Here is a 21002-nt window from a genome sequence, read left to right as displayed (position 1 = left end):
GTTTTCTGTTAGGAACCAAAATATCTACCAATCATGGTGGCTAATAACTAGAAAAAAATAATTAATTTTATGACATTCCCACAAATTTAATTTCTGAAATGTTTGGCATTTTCACACTGAAATCATTAGTAACAATTTTAAACAAATTGTGTATAATTTTACAACATGAGAATCATGGCTGAAAACCAACTAAAATTTTACTTCATTGTTACTGAAAAAGGCTGAAAATTTAACCAAAGGTCCATACTATTTCTCTATTTTTACGGACATTTCTCCATATTTAGAGAAATTTTTTACACCCAGACAATATGATTTAGTTATGTATTCAAATAGAGCACTTTCTTTTTCTCTTATTTTAGAAAAAAAAGTGTGGTGCTATTTTTCAAAAGAGAGCATACTAAATACCAAAGGTTTCGACCTAGCTTTGGGGAAGTGAAAGAGTTTGGAAAATTTATAAAATTTTTCTTTGCTCTCTCTTCATTCAGTAACTCATTTTTATTAAATCTTAATTTCTATTTTCTGGCTGCAAAAAAAACCTTTTTGTTGAGTTGCAGTTTGATCTTGTGTGCTTTATTGTTGGTTGGTGTGTTTGTTTAGTTAGGGTATTCTGGTAAGCTCCCAATCTCTTTTTCTAAATAAGTTGTTTTCTGGCAAAGAAACATAAACATTACCCGGCACACAAAAGCATAAATAAGAACAGAGAATAACTCTTACAGAGATATAAATTAACAAAAGAACCAATATGGGAACTTCTCAAAGCAAATTACAACATTCTTATCATGAAAAAGGCAATCTATCCTGGCTATGCATAGAAGATGAAGAGAAAAAAATTATGTTAGCAAGGTATCTAAACTTCATAGAATATCCGAATATTATTTTCTTACTTTGTAAATAAGTCCAAATGCATTCATGGCTTAGTAAATTGTTAAGCCTATTGCACTATGCTATATCTCATCTTACTGTGCTTTGCAGCAGGTAACAATCTGGTTTAAAGCACCACCAATTCAGTCTCACGCTGAGGTTATTATCCTAACCACAGAACTGTCTCTCTCTCTTTAAATTCAGTTACTTTTGGGGTCATTTTAAAAGTCTTCAGGCCGGGCGCGGTGGTTCACACCTGTAATCCCAGGACTTTGAGAGGCCGAGGTGGGTGGATCACCTGAGGTCAGGAGTTCAAGACCAGCCTGGCCAACATGGTCTCTACTAATAATATAAAAATTAGCCAGGTGTGGTGGCGCATGCCTGTAATCCCAACTACTTGGGAGGCTGAGGCAGGAGAATTGCTGGAACCTGGGAGGCGGAGGTTGCAGTGAGCCGAGATTGTGCCACTGTACTCCAGCCTGGGTGACAGAGCCAGACTCCATCTCAAAAAAAAAAAAGTCTGCATAAAACCTCCATAATACTTACATCAAAAACAAATAGCAGTCAAATTTACTTAACACTAAATTAATCATTAAAATGTATTTGACTTTGACATCAACTTACTGCATGTTTATAGAAGCTACTTATAATTGTTATTCATTTTTAGAAAGTTCAAAATCTAATTCAGTACCAATATAAGTTTATCCCACTTATTTGTTAAAACAGGTTTTTGTCCCGTATATTTTTAATGATATTTACATTTGTGTTAATGCTTTCCTAGTAACATGCTCCTTAAGGATAGTAAACTTGTCTTAAATTTCTCATAGCCTACACCACTTAGTACAGTCTTCCATCATACTGGATGGCTGAGAAACAATGACTATTAACTAGAACTTAAAACTGTTATCTACCTATATTTACTTTATAGGAGGACAAATTTTCATCCCTACTTTTTAAAGTGACAATGAGCGGGGGAACCAAGATGTATATTCATGTACTAGATTCTGAGGATGTAAGATTCAAACTCAAGAGTGGAAAAAATAACAAATGTGGATCTAGCATAAGCTCACAATAAAATGGGAAAATGACTCAAATGACATGAGATTTAAAAAGACAAAACAAAACAAAAACCCCTAAATATTAAAAACTGAGTCTTAGCATCATTTTGGGTTAGACCAAGCTTGACTAACCTGCAGCCCAGGACAGCTTTGAATGCAGCCCAACACAAATTTGTAAACTTTCTTAAAACACTATGAGATTTTTTTTTACGAGTTTTTTTTTTAAAGCTCATCAGCTATTGTTAGCGCTCGTGTATTTTACGTATGGCCCAAGACAATTCTTCTTCCAATGTGGCCCAGGAAAGCCAAGATTGAATACCCCTGGGTTAGACAGTAAAGTACTATTATCTACCCATTTCACCAATTACCGGACTGTATCTCAATACTGAAGGCAACAGTGACGTAGACAAAGTATACAGAGTAAGTCACAGGCTTCGAACTCAGGTGGGTCTGAGTGCCAGTTCTGCTTCTTTTGGCAGTGTTACCTGGGGCAAGTTATTCCTGGTACAGTTTCTTCAGCTATAAAATGATAATTATAATAAAGGCACCTATCTCTTAGGGTTGCTGTAAAGATTAATGTGAGGCAAAGTGTTTAATGGTATGGTACATTTTAAATACTCAATAAATGTTATTTTTATAATATACTTTTTTCTGATTGACCCAATAATTTTAACTTGAAATTGAAAAAATACTTTTACAATTTGCTATGTACCTTTCCACAAATCATTTGCTACACTCTGGTCCAAGTGCAGCCAAATAAACCACATTATTATATTAGCACCTCCCTGCAATGCCAAACCTCGGTATCCTGTGAATGAAAATCCTATCTTAACAAAATACGAAGTTGTGTAACATGAACGATAAAAGTAATCTGCAAAACTTACTATTCCTAGATCAAAGTTTTCTCTTTCTAAGGTTATATATAGTATCATAGGCTCTTATTAATTACCTTGTCAGAAAAAGGAAAAGAAGCCTCTCACGTGATGCAGGCTGATCTCGAGTACTGAAATAGGAGTAAATCTGAAGAGCAAATAAGACGAGCCAGAAAACCATGAAAAGAACAGGGACTACCAGTTGATTCCACAGGGACATTCCCAAGGCGAGAAGGCCATATACCTCCACTACCTAAATAAAAACATAAGATAGGAAAACTTCCTGCATCACCATCAATAAGCACTTTAAACACTTAAGAGTCAAATCAGAAGTACAATATTAAATAGCTTTTCTTTTATTACAAGACTGTTTCAGCTAAATTCCTTTAAAGTTAGCCTATATAGTTAATAAATAGTATGTTTTTTAAAACTTACTAATTTTGCATTATTATTAACACTTGACACACACTTATCTGATAGCAACAGTAAATTGCCCTAATAGTTCAGGGATAAGGTCAAAATAAGGTCATATTCAGTACAAAATAACCTTAAAAGGTAGTTTGAGGAGACTTGGTAAACACTCATGCCTAATCAAAATAATCAGGACTAGCATGAATCGATACAACACTGCTTGAGGCACTAGGAAAAAAAATGTAAAAGTAAAAACTTCCAGGGTTTATTCAGAAATGTCACAAATGAGAAATAGTTCAATGGAAGAAGAGTACTTAATCACTGGAAAAAATTTTTATAGAGCAAAGATAGTTAGCAAGTCTTTTTCTCCCATAACATCAATTCCCCTTCCTCCTACTGTGTTTTTATCAAGCTATGTTTTTCCATTTGGTTTGCCAAGTGTAACACTAGGAAAAGGATATATCTTTTTTAAAAAAAGGGGGCTTAATAATCTGCAACTCACTAAATTAGTTTTCTAGTTTATAAAACACTCTTCTTATGAAACCGATTAGGAAAAATCAATCACAGAATCTGATTCAATCTAAGAGCATAGGTGTAACCAAGTTTCTAGAGTTGCTATGTCACGGACCAGACCCTGGTGGCACAGCAGGAATTCTGCCCGGCAGCTTACAAAACCAAAATCTAGCAGTCAACTGGTCTTGCTGGAATCTCTCAGTGTGATACCGGAAATATTTCAATAAGGTATAAAGATCTTTAAGTATTAAGTTAAAATAAATTGACTTGCAGATTATTCTAAATTTAAAATTCTTTGATCAGTAAAGCAAAGGCTTTTTCTACAACCCAGTCTATTAACTTCTATTTTCCCCAGTGACTTAAAAGAAAAAGGAAACTGCCCAACTAGCTGCGAAATTATTATCAGGCAAACTCATCATTAAGAGGCAGAGAATACTTTTCTTCTTTTCCATTCAAAAAACAGACCACTAAAAAAACCTGTCTGTTTCCATTTCTTGCTTATCTAATTCTTTCCTGGTCACACATTTTATACCCTATATTTCCGACAACTACATCTAGTTGATGTATGAATCTTACGGCAACCAACTAAACATGACATTAAAAAATGAAGGCTGAGGTTATTCAATAAATATTTAATATTCAGTAAGTATTTACTGAATATTCATTATTTATTACAAACTAAGATAACCCTCATAAGACTGAATTCAAAGAAAAAAATATGTATCTTAAATTTGTCATTCTTACCCTGAATACAACTATAACCCTGCTTCCCCATGAAGCCATTCTTCAATGACTATAGAAATAATCCCTTTTCTGGAAGATCTACTCCTGGGAAAACTGCCCAAGTTAATCACTGTGTAAGACGAAGATAGAATCAGGCTAAGGCCAAAAGCTTAGAGAAAGTATTCTCAAAGATCTGCCCCTGGGGCCACAAGAGAATACCTCACTTAGCTGTATCAGTTTGTTCTATCTGAGAGCTTCCTGTACCTTAAGGACACAGTCAAGAGGTGGAAGACAGTGACATTTTAACACTCTCTTTTTATACCAATGTCAGGTTAAAATCTATTTTATATGTTACAAACTATCAATTAAACCAAACAGAAACATTTATTTCCCAAATGTGTATCGTTTGTATCTGGGAGTAATTTATCTTAGAGCAAAGGCTGAAAAAAGTAGGGGAGAAACTTTTACAAAAAGCATGTTATGTTGGCAAAGTCAATTCAAGTACTGAGTCTAAATGAAATCTATCATATTATAACCCAGAACTATTTAACTTTCCTGTTTAAATTAGGCACACAAAGGGAAGAAACTATAGTCACAGTAGACTATAATCAGAAGGAAAAAGCAGGATTTGACTTACAGGTATTCAATTCTTTATTATTTTTGTCTTCATTACAATAGCTAACACATATGGAACATTGTCTGCCTGGTACTAAACTCATTTAAATCTCACAGAACTCTATGAGGAAAGCACAGCTTTCATTATTAGCTCCGTTTTACACAAAGTAACGCAATTATCACAAGGTTACACAGCTAGTGAACAGCAGCATCAGGGTATGATCTCAGATAAATCTGCTTCAAGAGAACCACTTCACTTTACTGCCTTCTCAACAGAACATAATCAAGAATCTTTCAGATGCTCCTAATTGGGCTGAAAATAGCTGCTGTTTTGAAACTGCAAAAACGAATGGTACCGTAACTGTGAAATAAAAATGAACTGTAACTTTAATGTACTTAACATTTATGTAGAATTTTATCTACCTGTTTGTGGTTGTCAGTCTTACCTGAACCAGTTCTCTGTACGCAGATTTAGCAAGGTTATAAGGTACCAAAAGATTAGACCCAAGAAAATAGAGAACTTCCAATCCAGTAAAAATCATAGCAAATTTATTGATGATAACAATCGTCTCCAAAGGAACAAGGCAGAGTCGTGCTAGCAGAGGAAGCATGTGAGCTGAAAACAGCCAAATCTGCTTTGTTTTCATGACACAGGAGCATAAAGTACACACCACCAACTGACCTAAAATAGGGAATAGAATACATTTAATCTTGAGCATTTGGCATCCACAAAATAAAAACAAACAAAAAACACTGTTGATAAGGATAATAACACAACTTTTGAAGAAATCTAACTAAAATCTCGTAGATAATATTTTAAATGAAACTTTAACTTCATCTGACTATAATTACATATTCACATGTTCTGTGAATTTTGAATACTAATTCCATAGGGCTGATCTGGAAAGAGCAGCATAAATCTCCACTGGTTGTCTGTGATGGCATGTATAATATGAAGAAAACTTTAAACAATGTCTAATTCAGTATTGTGACAATTCAGTTGCTACTGTTTATACATAGCTTCTTTTCCAAAGGTACTCAGTATTTAACTGTTCTGGTCTATAGGTGAAAGCATAAAATCCAAAAGATATAATTACTTGTTCAAGATCATACTGCAACAATATTTGTTCTGATAATTTTTTAATCTTTATTTTTGGAGGGCCACGTAAACTGCCCCAAATAACTAAATCATAAGTTAAAACTCAAAACTAAATAAATTCTTCTTACTAGGGATTACGCATGATCATTAGATTAAACTCAGAAATACAGAGAAACAAAATGGGAAACTCTCAGTTTCTTAAAATCCCACAACCCAAAGGTAGCCCTAAGAACACCCTGGGGTACACTGAATGTATGTGACATGATATTTGCATTTAGCCTTTTCCAAATATTCCATAATTATAAAATGCTTTGTGTGAATAAGCTTTTACATTATGGCATCCTTGTATAAACTACTTGGAACACATTTCCTAATATTCTCTTAGGCTAGGAATTACTGAATCAGAAAAAAAAACATTTTTAAAGACTTTGACACACTGTCAGACTGCCCTCCAGCAACAATTTACCAGTGTATAATGTGGCCATTTTTCTATTAACTTGCCATAGTGAGTATAATTTAGAGAGGGGAAGAACAGGGAATATTTCCCAAATTTTTTAAATTGGCATTTTGTTGGTTACTAGCAGCACTGAACATTATCAATAAGTATATAAAAACATTTGCAACTATTTGGTGAAATGTTCACATTCTTTGCCCATTTTTTTTTTTTTTACTAGAATATGTATCCTACCGCCTGATCGAAATAGTAATCCTTAGTCACGATTGCATTTTTCTAATATGTCCCTTGTCTTAATATTTTAAATAACTTTATTCTCTTATGAAAGTATATATTGAAAATAGTCAAACCATTTTTTTTCTTAATGGTACCCACCTTTAGTGCCATGGCTTATTACATGGCTACCCCACTCAAGATTATACAAATAGCTGTATTTTCTTTTAGTAATTTTTAGCTAATTTTTAATTTTAACTTAAAAATTAATACATTTGATTTATTGTGGAATAAGAAAATAAAGATCTAAGTTTGTTTTTTGTACGTGTTTAGTTGGTTATCTCAAAACTGGCTACTGGAATCATCCATTCCTTTCTCATTAATTTGAAATGCCACTGTAGTAAACTCCAAACTCTTTTACACATTTAGGTCTATATAAGAACTTGTTACTTTTTGTTTTCAGTGATCTATTCTAATGATGGTACCACCCTGTTCCATCATACTGATTGGACAAGTCCTCTCTCATTGCTCCTTTCAGAATTTCTTGGAGATTACTGAATGTTATTTTCCAGATTAATTTAGAATCATTAGTCATATTCTCTCACTTCTTGTCAATGAAAACCAAAATGAAAATTTGGGACTTGTTTGTATTCTATCCATATACATGTTGAATATTCCTAATCCAAAAATCTAAAATCCAAAATGCCCTAAAATCTAACATGATGCTCCAAGAAAATGCTCATTGGAGCATTCTGGATTTCAGATTTTGGGATTCAGGATTTCCAAACAGCAATATAACGCAGATATTCCAAAATGTAAAAAAAAAATCAGAAATCCAAAACATTTATGGTCCCAAGCATTTTGAATAAGGAAAATTCAATCTGTGTTAGACAAATACAAAAATGTCAACCATTTTTACATAAGACCAAACACTTATAACAATCTACTATGTCATAAATACATACGGTATTTTATCTCACAAAGCATTAATTTTGGCCTTTAAAAAACTGATACTAAAGTAATGTGAAAAATAATCATAAAGGCAGAAAGAAAAGAAAAACTCCTAATTATATAGAAAACAAGAGGCCACCAAATGATCTGGCTTCCACTGTGTTCATAGCTATGAAACTTAAATGTCCTTGTTGAGCACAATGTAAACTTCCTCCAAGCTCTGAAAATTCCCTTAAGTCTATGCCAGCACATGTGGTCCTCAGTGCTGGGGTTACAGGCTCCCTTTATCTTCTTTCATAGAAGAATATGACTCATATGGCATATTTAAGAGAAGACTACTCCTGCTGAGGTAAAAGAAGGAAGGAGTCATATTGTTAGTGGAATTTCCCCTGAAGTTCCAAAAGAATAAGTTGTTTGTCTTCTGATTTGCCTATTTCAACTTTAAACTCTGCATAAACCAAAATCCCAATGTACTCTTTAGATTTCAGGATTCCACTATTAGAAATATCTCCAAGAAGTTGGCAACCCTAAGAAATCATGGCATATTAAAATTACCTAGTTTTTCAAAAAAGTTTGTTACTGAAATGAAGAAAAACACCAGAAAATTATTTTAAAATCTAAGTTGGAAGAAAACATGCTCCTTAATAGTTTATGGACTTTGGAAAGTTGAATCTTAAGTAAACAGAAGACCATGGCCACTGATAAGAAGAGTTTTAAGAAATATGCTTCATATTTATAATACAAGTATATCCATCATAAAGTAAAACTTTACAAGCTTTCTAACTTAGCAAATATTTTCATTATTGAATGTTACCGTTAATAAATATGCCAACTCATAACGATAGTTATAAAGCAACATTATTTTTGTCCTCTGCTGTCTTTTAAAATCCACTCTGTGGAGATTAGTGATTTTCCTGCCCCTAGATAAAATCCAAGGCAAGTCCCATAACTTCTCTACTCTAGCTTAGGTTACTCTCTCAATTTAATAATAACTGAAACTTCCAAACAGATTTAAAGTTGAGACTTATCCCTTACTCTAGAGTTCAGGCATTCTAGGGAAAGCATTAATTTTGACCTTTATGCTTTAAGATAGAAAACCTGCAATTGGGAGAGGAGATGGACAGGCTGTGGCTGGCTTCTTTCTCTCTTTTGACCTAGCACTTCTCCCCCTCTCTCTGACCCACCCAGGATTGAAGTGGGTAGAGAAGAAGGAGAGGGAGGGAAGTAGGCAGGTTCCTACTTAACTGGACTCTTATAATGATGTGGTTGTTACTGGTGCTTCCTAGACTTGAGGTATCTAAAACTGATTTATTTTCCCCTGGACACTTTTATGGGTTCTTCTGAAACCGTTCCTACCACTGTGGCTCTCTCGCCTGCAGCAGTACCGTTGGTGCTTGGTATACACCCTCAACTGGCCATTTTTGGCTCTTTTCTCAGCTCCTGGGAATCTGGAAGGTCAATCCCTGTTGAGGTCTTCTCATCCCTCTAAAAGGCCTTCTTGAACAGGACCTAAGAAAATCCTACACAGACTTTTGGGGCCCTTGTCTAGTTCACAAGAAACTTATATCCTTTGCTCTACAATTTCCTGTATCAGAAGATACAGGAAAACCCTGTAAGTCATTTTCATTCCACAGTCAAAACACTCAACAAGCAACTAGCCTATTGCTAGTCCTTTATATCAGATTAGAATTATAATGTAAGCCAAATATAATTTTAAATTTTCTATTCGTGTCATTTCAAAAAGTAAAAAGAAACAAGTGAAATCAACAATATATTTTATATAACCTAACATATCCTAAACATCATCATATAGACGACATTCAATCTATATTAAAAGTTAACAAGACATATTAAAAGTTAACCTGGTTTGTACCAAGTCTTCGAAATTGAGTATGTGCTTTACACGTACAGCACACCTTAATCTCAATTCACCACACTGCAAGTGCTTACCAGCCACATGTGGCTAGTTTTGGACAATGTAGTTTTAGATTTTGCAGGCTGAAAAGGCACAAGAATGATATAGTGGAATTCTGGCCTCCTGGAAAGGTGAGAGGTGGGTGAAGGATAAAAGACTGCACATTGGGTACAGTGTACACTCCTCAGGTGATGGATGCACCAAAATCTCAGAAATCACTGCTAAAGAACTTATCCATGTAACCAAACACCACAGCATTCCCCCCTTCACCACACAAGGCACATAACTCCCGAAATGGTCCCCCAGTGAATCCTCTAGTGTAAAGGGCTGGCGAAGTATTTCAGAAAAAAAGAGTTCTCTCTGAAGAAATCCTCCTCTAATTTCTAATATTAGGCCTTTTAACACCTTCTACATGGGTGAGTTTCAAAGTCACAAAACAGGTTTTCTCTCACTTCCTTTTTTGCATTTTGGCATGGTACACTCTGGTAGCAGGGGTCTGGTACTTCACTTTAAATTGTATCTATATTGTTTTTAGGCCTTAGCCAACACTTCTATTTTTAACATTCTGCTACCTGAATATTTCAATCACATCTCAAGTTGTTGATGTTTCTGGACATTTATTTTTGACAATAAGGTCATGGCTTTCAACAGCAATAAGTAAATTTAAGATATTACGTGTTTCATTTTAATCTTTCAAAGTAATAATCAGCTCTATTTAAAAATTAATCTTCTCAAATACTTAAAAAACCCTTAAAAAAAACACAAGCAATTGTGCACTATGTACAATATGACTATAAATACATAATCTATACATGGGGAAAAGAAGACTTTAAAAAAAAACCACTAAACAATCGTTATATGTGGGAAAAGTCACCATGAATCACTTTTGAGAATTCCGTTTTAAAAACAAATGAGCATGCACGAATTTTATAAGTTAGTAAGACTGGTCGGTTCCTACCTACACTTTCTTTTATAATACTTACCTATTAAGGCTGTGGTAAACCGATTCATGGAGAGAGGTTCTAAATACATTGGTCCCTCATAGGCAAACTCCAGTTCACTCCGCACATAGTCCCTAAATAAGAAAATTGGTAAGAATGTATATATTAGATACATTCCTAGCAGAATCACAATATGCTTATAAAAGCATATTATGTTAATGATACCCCTTTCCATACCTAAGGAAAAATTTAGATATGAAGAATTACATATAAATGGCCTTCATCTGTTTTCTGTGCACTAGAAACAGACACAACTTACGGAAATGGAATTTTACCATACAGAGAAAGCTGCCAAAGCTCCACATTATGAAATTTTCTTTCTTCTCATGGCCTTATTAAATATTTTATGCCCTGTAAAAACCCAATTGAGAGGTGATCTCTCTCAACTCTACTACACTAACCAATGATATCTAGTGATATTACACTAAATATCTCCTCTTTTGGCTATCTTCCACCACCATCACCCCACCCTCATCTTATTTCCCTCAAAGTTTTGGCCCCAGTTGTATTTTATTAGTCCCAAGTAGAACCACAAACTAGTTAGAAAACTGGGGGATAGGAGTACAATCCTTAAAAATTATCATTTTCAACCCTATATGAAATCTAAGATGATAATTATAATATTTAAGTAGGCTACATACTTTGAAGCAAATTTTAGATCAAACAAAATATTCCTTTTAAAATTTAACTCATTTAACGTGTGACTACTGAGAAATAGTAAGCTTTAAGTAATAACCAAAGACCCTTTACACACTCAGAAAACAGGCGGGAAGCACAACCAGGGAGAATTTAGTTTATTATCAGTAAGTTAAATGGTAGTACTAGAAGACAGTTTGTCTAAAGTATTTTTGGCATCAAAGAAGGCAAGTTTGTGTAAAAAAATTCTTCCCTTTTTTTTTCAACTTTTAATGCTTTATTCATTGTATTTAAAAGAGAACATTTCAAGTATTTCCAAACAAACTCATATGGCTGTATTTACTTTTTCCATGAAATGACTTCCCATTAGGCAATCAAGTGGAATTCCATTAGCAATGCATAGCCAAACAAGGAAAGACCCTTACACAATCAGCCGGAAGGGTATTTCCAAAAAAGAATCAAAACTTAAAACTAAAAATTGTTAAAAGAATTAAAACAGTTTCTGAGATTATAAAAATGTATGACTAAGTTATATGGGTGATCTAGCAATTCTCCTTTATCATTCTTAGATGATGGTTTCTAACACGTAATGTATTAATTGTCTCTTTCTACTGAAAGAGAAAGCCAAATTCTCAAGAAGAATTATTGTAATGCAGTGGTTGTCAACCAAGGGGCAATTTTGCTCCTGAGGGGATATTCTACAACGTCTGGAAATATTTTTGGTTGCCACAATTGGGGAGAGGTATTACTAGCACCTAGTGTGTAAAGGCCAAAGATGCTGCTAAATATTCCTCAATGCAAAGGCTAGCCCCTAGAACAAAAAACTATCCAGTCCAAAATGTCAACTGTGCAATATTGAGTAACCTTGTTTTCATGTAGAAAGACACAAATGCAAATAACACATAAATATCTGATTACTATAGGTAACCATCAATGGAATTATATAGTTAGAAAACTAAAAAATTAAAAGAATTATGAAATTAGAATAAAATGCATATATAAGTACTATTAATACAAAGTATTTTAAAATGCTATTTGAAAAATAAATTTATACCTAAAAGAGATACAACTCTGAGTGTCAGTACTATCCAGACCTTTAAAGCCCAATAATTTCTTCTTGGTCATAGCATATCTCTCTCCAACAGATACAATTTAAACAGGGGCCAGGGAAAATCCATATAGACAAAACACAGATTGGTGGTTGCCAGGGGCTGGGGAGAAGGGGAGATGAGAGTAATTGCTTAATGAGTACTGAGTTTTGTTTTGGGGTGATGAAAATGTTTTAGAATCAGATAAAGGTGACAGCTGCACAACATTATGAATGTACTATATGCCACTGAACCGCTCACTTTAAAACGATTAATTTTATAGGAATTTTACATTAGAAAAGCGAGAGAGGTCAGCTCCAAGAGCACTATCCCCAAGGAGAAAGCCACAAAGTGCCCTAGAACGGCCTCAGTCCCAAGTATCTCTTCGTGAGGGACAAGAAAAGACAGAAGAATTGAGGTCCCTACCATGTTTTCTTTCCACTGTTTGGTTTTGTCACATATTATTGAGATTTTATAATAAAGCTCAGCAAACTAAACATCATGCTAGAATTTCTGATTGCTGAGACATTTGTTAATTGTTCTGCATTTTTTCATAGCCTACATTAGTTTATCCTCTTTTTAAAAACTTCTTTGTCTTTCTTTAGAGTTTCTTACCTTAAATTCTAATTTCATACGACAAAATTTCTAGGGATAACGAACATTCTCTGTTGCTTTTTAACTCAAAAAGAAATTACTGAATACATAAATGCTGGCACTCTGCTAGACTCAGCTAATACTGCACAGTCCACGCTAGCATGCAACTTACAAACAGGGAGGGGCGATAAATACTTAGTCCTATAATTATTTAATTATGATGATGATCAGTGCTGTAAGAAAAAATATAGAATGCTGTGAGGATTTTAAAGTCTTTTTTATTGATACATAAAAAGATTTTAAATTCACAGCATATTTAAAAATTACATCTTTTATTCTCTATTTCTAGGTTCTAACTTTTTCATTTAACTAATAATATTTCTATCTGCCTTTTACTTTTTTACCTTAAATACTACTTATTTTACTTCTCCTATTTCATATGGTTATTACAAAAGGTTTTAACTATTTCATTTTCTTTTATCCAACCCTATATTTCATTCCTTTCTTAAGCCTTGTCTTAACTTTGTAATCCTTTCCATTATTTTCTTTTTAATTATTTTTGCTTTCTCTATACTCATTACTTTGCGATTTGCTGTGATTATAGGACACTAAGGGAGGTCCGCATTCCAGAAGAATAAATAATCAACCTTTAGGCCACAATGACAGCCCTGATGTTAAGTGGTTTCCTCCCACTTGCTCTCCTTACTTTGTCCTCCTCCAGGATCCTAGGATTAGCTCTCCAGTACTGTACTGCCCCCCACATTCCTGTTCAACTTGAGTCTTTGTATCATTCATCATAGCCTCAAAATTAATATCATCCCTAGGCCCCTTAGAACCTTTCCCCTTTGCTCAATTCCTCTCTTTCAATACAGTCCTCCAAAATCCTCCATTTGGCTGACTCACGAAAAAGCCCCACCTCAGTAAAAACAGCCAGGCCTAGAAAGCCTGCAGACTCTCTCTTTAGGCCAGCTTAGCTTAGCGTGCCAGAGTCAAGACAATGGTTTTGGTGACAGCTAAACTACCTAGTATGCCACATAACCACCATGGAGCTGTCACTTCTAAAAGGAGGATCTGGGCATCCCATCCCAAACTGTAGAGAAGAACTGAAATAAGAATCAGTGTTAACAAAAATCTCTATATCTAACTTATGCACAAATTCCAGGTTATCTCATGCTGGCATTGAGAATTCTTGGTAAATCAGTCCTAAGAGGGATGGTCATTCACAACATAAGAAAAACAAGACAGTAAGCCTAAATAAGAAGGATCCAAAGTGAGAATTATCCAAAATTCCATGAGTCATTTTAGGTGAAAAATTAGTTCAAGGCAAAAGTCATAAAATTCTAACTTTTAACAACATCATATGATTCTCTTAAGACTCAGGTGAGTTATTCAAGAGAAGCATTACAATTTTTCATTTCAGAAGACTTAAAAGGTAGAATGTTTTAAGATCTTCAGAAACAAGAATTCCTGCCAATCTACTTATAACTGAATAAAATATTTTCCTTCTTAAATGTTTTTTCACTTGTGGAAGGCTGATAATCACCCCAAGGCACTAATAAACTGAAAAATCTACTTCCCTAGTCCTGTATAATAGCCTCCCCTCTTTTAACTCAAACAAGGGCCACGAGGAATGTACAAGATCTATGAAAAGGGCCTCCGGGCACAGTAGCTCAAGCCTGTAATCCCAGCACTTTGGGAGGCCGAGGCAGGCGGCTCACTTGAGCCCAGGAGAGCAGCCTGGACAACATGGTGAAACTCCGTCTCTACAAAAAAAAAAAAAAATGCAACAATTAGCTGGGCGTGTTGATGCCTACAGTCCCGGCTACTTGGGAGGCTGAGGTGGGAGAATTGTGTGGACCTGGTAGGGGCAGGGGTTGCAGTGAGCCAAGATTGCACCACTGTACTCCAGCCTGGGTCAGAGTGAGACCCTGTCTCAAAAAAAAAGAAAGAAAGAAAAAGAAAAGGGCCTCAGAGCTTGCAATTAGAAAAATTCTTGCTTATAAAGAGAAGTATACATGTTACAAAAAATAAATGGGTACCAAGAACAAAACCTAGTAGCTTACCATTTCAGCTAATTAAAGACCTTTATTGTAACAGTCTCTTCAGCAATCTGACTCAGACACTGGACAACCTAGGAACAACTTGTACATTCTGGCTATTTACTTAAAGCTTTTAAAGAACGTTAATTCCAAAGAAACCTAACTTGTTTTCACACAAAACAAAGAGGTGTGCCAAGTTATCTTTTGCAATATGGGCAACAAGAAGCACCACTTGGTACAAGAAATCTCAGATGTTCAAATACCTGTATTTCCTTATATGCCTACTAAACACACATACACGCACACAAACATACCTACCATACCCTCAGCACTGTGCTAGCAGTTGAATAATTCATTTACCCAGTTTATTTAAACTGTTGACACCCTTTCTTTAGCTTCTTTCTGGCCTCCTAGATATTGAGTGCCTGTATTTGATAATGTTCAAAAGCAGAAAACATGTCACACAGTGAAACTGGTCACTTTTATTCCTGTCAAAATTAAGTTTAAAATATAAACGGTAATACTCATTTTAACAATCCAAGCTACTTGGGAGGCTGAGGCAGGAGAATCACTTGAGCCCTGGAGGTGGAGGTTGCAGTGAGCCAAGATTGCGCCATTGCAATCCAGCCTGGGCAACAGAGCAAGACTCCGTCTCAAAACAAAAACAAAACAGGCGTGGTAGCTCATGCCTGTAATCCCAGCACTTTGGGAGGCCAAGGTGGGTGGATCACCTGAGTTCAAGAACAGCCTGGCCAACATGGTGAAAGCCCGTCTCTACTAAAAATACAAAAAATTAGCCAGGCGTGGTGGTGGGCACCTGTAATCCCAGCTACTTGGGAGGCTGAGGCAGGAGAATCACTTGAACCCAGGAGGTGGAGGTTGCAGTGAGCCGAGATCATGCCATTGCACTCCAGCCTGGGTAACAAGAGCAAAACTCCGTCTCAAAAAACAAACAAACAAAAAACAATTTATCTAGTTGGTAAACTGACATTTACCAAATTCTATTAAGTTCAATTAGAATATTAATATTAAATATTTATATGACATTGACTGAACCCATGAATCTCTGACATTTAATTCTTCCGAACTGCAAGCTATATCCATTCTAGACATATTCTAAACAAGTTTTTAGTCATTTCAGGATAATAAGCTTCATTACGTAAATACACATAAGGGAAAACAGAAACCCAACTTTTCAAAAGTTTATGAAATTTTCAATTTAGAAAATTAATTTTTGCTAATGTCTTTTTCTATAAGCTGGTTTTTTTTTTTTTCTTGTTTCCAATGAGGCTGGATATAGCCAGTTTTTTAAGTACCAAATTAATTGTTAAAATTATTATAAGTGCTGATTCTCCTTCTCAGGAGCATAATAAACTATGCCTTGATATAACCAGATTGCAGTGAATGGAAGAATGTATTTGTAAATCATAGATCTGATAAGGGACTTGTATATATTTGCAAGTCATAGATCTGATAAGGGACTTGCATATATTTGCAAATCATACATCTGATAAGGGACTTGTATATATTTGCAAATCATAGATCTGATAAGGGACTTGTATATATTTGCAAATCATAGATCTGATAAGGGACTTGTATCTAGAATATATAAAGAACTCCTACAACTTAGCAAGAAAAAGACAAATAACCCAATTAAATACTGAGCAAAGGATGTGAAAACATTTTTCCAATATTTACACATGGTCAATGAACACATGTAAAGATGTTCAACTTCATTAGCCATCAGGGAAATGCAAATCTAAAGCACAATGAAGTACCTCTTCACACTCACTGTAATGGCTCCACTAAAAAGGACAACAATGGGTGCTGGCAAGAATGTAGAGAAATTGGAAGCCTCATACACTGCTGGTAGAAATGTGAAACACTGCAGCCATTTTAACAGTCTAGCAGTTTCTCAAAAGGTTAAATATAGGCACCACATGATTCAGCAATTCCACTCCGAGGTCTTTGTCCAAGGAAAATAAAAACATTTGTCTACACAAAAACCTGTACATGAATTGTCATAACATTATTCATAATAGCTAAAACATAGAAACAATCCAAGTGTCCATCAATGGATAATTGGATGTATAAACAAAATGTGACATACATCCATACAATGGAATACGGACAGGAAAAGAAAATAAGTACCAACACATGCTGCAACATGCATGAACCTTGAAGACATGCTAAGTGAAATTCAGTGCATATAAAATATCCAGAAAAGGTCAATAAAAAAAGACAGATCACAGACTGACAGTTGCCAAGGGCTAGGGGCAGGGAGGGTGGTGGGAAATAGAGAATGACTGCTAATGGATATGAAGTTTCTTTCTGGGGTGATGAAAATCTAAAATGAATTTTGATGATGTTTTGCACAACTCTGTGAATGTACTACAAACCACTGAGCTGTATACATATATATTTTCTGAAACAGGGTCTTGTTCTGTCACCAGGCTGGAGCACAGCGGCACAATCCCAGCTCACTGTAGTCTCAACCTCCCAGGCTCAATCGATCCTCCACCTCAGCCTCCCAAGTAGCTGGGACTAAAAGTGCATGCCACCACACCCAGTTAATTTTTTGTAGAGAAGGGGTTTCACCATGTTGCCCAGGCTGGTCTCCAACTCTTGAGCTCAAGCAATCCGCCTGCCTTGGCCTCCCAAAATGCTGGGATTACAGGTGTGAGCCACCATACAAGGCCCTTGAGCTATATACTTTAATCAGGTATGTGAATATCTCGATAAAGTTGTTACTTAAAAAAAAATACCTGGGGCCAGGCACAGTGACTCATACCTGTAATCCCAAAGCTTTGGGAGGCTGAGGCAGGAGGATTATCTTGAGGGCAGGAGTTCAAGACCAGCCTGGGCAACACAGCAAGAAACCCATCTCCACAAAAAAATATTTTTTTATTAGCTAGGCATGGTGGCATATACCTGTAGTCCCAGCTATTCAAGAGGCTGAGGTGCTTGAGTTCAAGGCTACAGTGAGCAATGACTGCACCACTCCACTGCAACCTTGGTGACACAGTGACACCCATCTCAAAAAAAAAAAAAAAAAAAAAAAAGATACTTGGTTATGAAGTTCCACAGAAATCTGAACCATTATTTTTTTTAAACTAAAACCTTCAACCTCAATGTCTTACAAATGTTACATGTTCAAACCTTGGTATTTATTAACTGTGATATGTTATGAATAATTCAAGGATAACACATCTTTACTAGCCTTTTGTAAGACACTATCATATAGTATAAATTATACTAAGAGGAAAATATTAATACTAAAATATGCCGTATCTTGAAATTCATTCATTTTATATCAAAACAAACTCCACAAGATGGCATTGTCTACAAAGGGGTATCCAATCTTTCGGTTTCCTTGAGCCTAAATGGAAGAAGAACTGTCTTGGGCCACACGTAAAACACACAATAGCTGATGAGCAAAAAAAAAAAAAAAGCAAAAAAATCTCATGTTTTAAGAAAGTTCACGAATTTGTGTTGGCCTGCATTCAAAGCCATCCTGGGCCACATGCAGCCCAGGAGTTGGACAAGCTTAGTCTACAATTTCAAAGAAGTAACTTGCTGAGGTAACATATTTACTAGGTAAGGAAACATTATGTATCAAGTCTGATTCTAAAATTAATTTTCCTTTCCACTAACCATGCTGCCTACCTAAGTGGAATGAACTAGATTGTGAAAACATGGATTCAAGTTAAAGTCTGGGATTGTCCCTTCCTAGCTGTTTGCCTACTTCCTTTTTTTCCATCTGTAAATCCCAAAGGAACGTTAAAAAAATCAAAATGAAATAAGAATAGGAAGTATTTTTGCCTACTATAAAATTTTATTAAAACAATAAAATCCTATTATTGAGGCTGGACACGATGGTTCGTGCCTGTAATCCCAGCACTTTGGGAGGCCAAGGTGGGAAGATCACAAGGTCAGGAGTTCAAGACCAGCCTGGCCAACATGGTAAAACCCCATCCCATCTCTACTAAAAATACAAAAAATTAGCTGGGCACGGTGGCACATGCCTGTAGTCCCAGCTACTCAGGACGCTGAGGCAGGAGAATCACTTGAGCCTGGGAGGCAGAGGTTGCAGTGAGCTGAGATAAAATAAAAATAAATAAAATAAAATTCTATTATTTAAAATAAGCTTTAATTTCCTAGTAATGAAAATAAACTTGAAACATTAGAAAAAGTCATTTTCATAAACTGAAACTAAAAAGCTCAAAAAGCCACAAGAGTGGTCAGAAAAAATCCTTTCTTTACCTCTGAAACAACTTAGGTCCCCTTTTTCCTTATATACCAGAATCCTGACCTCTCTAGAAATGCCTGGATTGGTAATACAGTCAGCCTTCCATATTCACTGGGTTCCACATCTGTAGATTCAACCAACTAAGAATCGAAAATATTCAGAAAAAAAAAAACTGCAATTGGAGTAAACATGTACAGACTTTTTTTTGTCATTTTTCCCTGAAGAATACAGTATAAAAACTGTATAAAAAATCATTTACATAGCATTTGCATTGTATTAGGTATTATAATAATCCAGAGATGAATTAAAGTACATGGAAGGGAGTGTACAAAAGTTGCATGCAAATACTATCAGTATTTGAGCATCCACAGATTTTGGTATCCTCAGGAGGTCCTAGAATCAAACTCTCATGATACCACGGGAGCATAGCACTGTAGATAAAAACAGAACTACATGGTTTTAGCCATCACTACACCACAAATGCAAATGGAAATGGAAAAACCATGAGAAAGGGCAGGCTCACAGTTTTTTACCCAGAATTGTAGCTATAATAAAAGCAACAATATTAATAGGTCTACCTTCAACTTTGATATTTTCTTAATTAATCAACAAAATCCTATCAACTCTAGAAAGATATTATATGGCTATACATAAAATACCATTTAAAAATCATTTTTTAAAGATTAACAACGAGAAAATGCTCACAAAACATTGCTATGTGATAAAAACAAGACAAAAGAATTCACCAAGCACTTACTATGTCAGAAACTGTGATAAGAGCTTTATACACCTTATCTTATTTGATCTTACAACAGCCCCTTAAGATATTATTACCACTTTAAGGTGAAAAAACTAAGGCTTATCCTTCTGGGAAATGACCCCCAAGGTTATGGAGCAGTAAATAAGAAACCTGGAATTTGAACCTATCCAAACCACCCATCTATCGAAAAATAAGTGCCCAGGCACTCATTTACAAAACAGAACAGTTACTCCAGAGCTCAGTATACCCTAATGACTGCATTACACTCTAGAGATACAATTTTTGTTTACAAAAGAGTAAGCAAAGATGGGAAAGTGTCTCCATCCTCAGCCTGAGCTGAGACTCAGAGGTATCGGGGTAAGGCCACAGGAACAGACTGTGTGAGGTGTGGGGGCTGGTGGTACTAGGATGACAAACCCATCATGTCTGTGTCAGTATTGGTGCTTGGACTCCTAGTTTGGCTCTATGGAGAGGGATGCCACAGGACAAGGTCTAAGTTGTTTTCATGAAGGAGTCTAAGACACAGTGACATACTTCTGTCATGCAAAATGGGGAATGTCACTGTCTCCATTCTTGAAGGGAACACAGCTTGATTTAAACATTGTGAGAATTGCAAGAAATGCAACACTACTCTGCCAGCTCCAGATTTTGCAACTTTGACATCACAGGACCTAGCCTGGGCAGGATGGTGGCAGAAGTTAAAGAGTAAGACAGCATCCTCCAGGCACCATTTTGAGCATAGAAAATCAACCAGGAAGGAATAAAGGAGGAAAATGCAAGAAGAGTAAGCTTCTGGGAAACACCCTGGGACTTTGAGAATTAGACAAAACATTAAAGAGAACTGGTGGTCCTGTTTCAACAAGAGAGGCGAAAAACCCAGTGATTTTAGTTATTCTCATCCTTTCATATCCACAGAGGTGGTGAGAATTGAACAGTATTTTAAAAACTGA

General features: G+C 35.5%; 1 protein-coding gene across 4 annotated transcripts in view; it reads right to left on the bottom strand.

The window, feature by feature from the left end:
• The window catches only part of RNF145 (ring finger protein 145), a 50362-nt gene that overhangs the window by 13021 nt on the left and 16339 nt on the right, over window positions 1–21002 (bottom strand). For all 4 annotated transcript variants that reach the window (XM_055285424.1, XM_055285425.2, XM_055285423.1 and 1 more), the window contains 3 exons: window positions 10669–10760; window positions 5500–5735; window positions 2869–3044 (listed from right to left, as the gene is read on the bottom strand). In XM_055285424.1, coding sequence (XP_055141399.1) covers window positions 2869–3044; window positions 5500–5735; window positions 10669–10760 — 504 coding nt within the window. The remainder of the gene's footprint in view (window positions 1–2868; window positions 3045–5499; window positions 5736–10668; window positions 10761–21002) is intronic.

The sequence above is a fragment of the Symphalangus syndactylus genome, chromosome 7 (genome assembly GCF_028878055.3).
Source record: "Symphalangus syndactylus isolate Jambi chromosome 7, NHGRI_mSymSyn1-v2.1_pri, whole genome shotgun sequence".
NCBI lineage: Eukaryota > Metazoa > Chordata > Mammalia > Primates > Hylobatidae > Symphalangus > Symphalangus syndactylus.
Note: the sequence above shows the minus strand (reverse complement) of the source record. Positions and strands in the feature narration are given on the sequence as shown.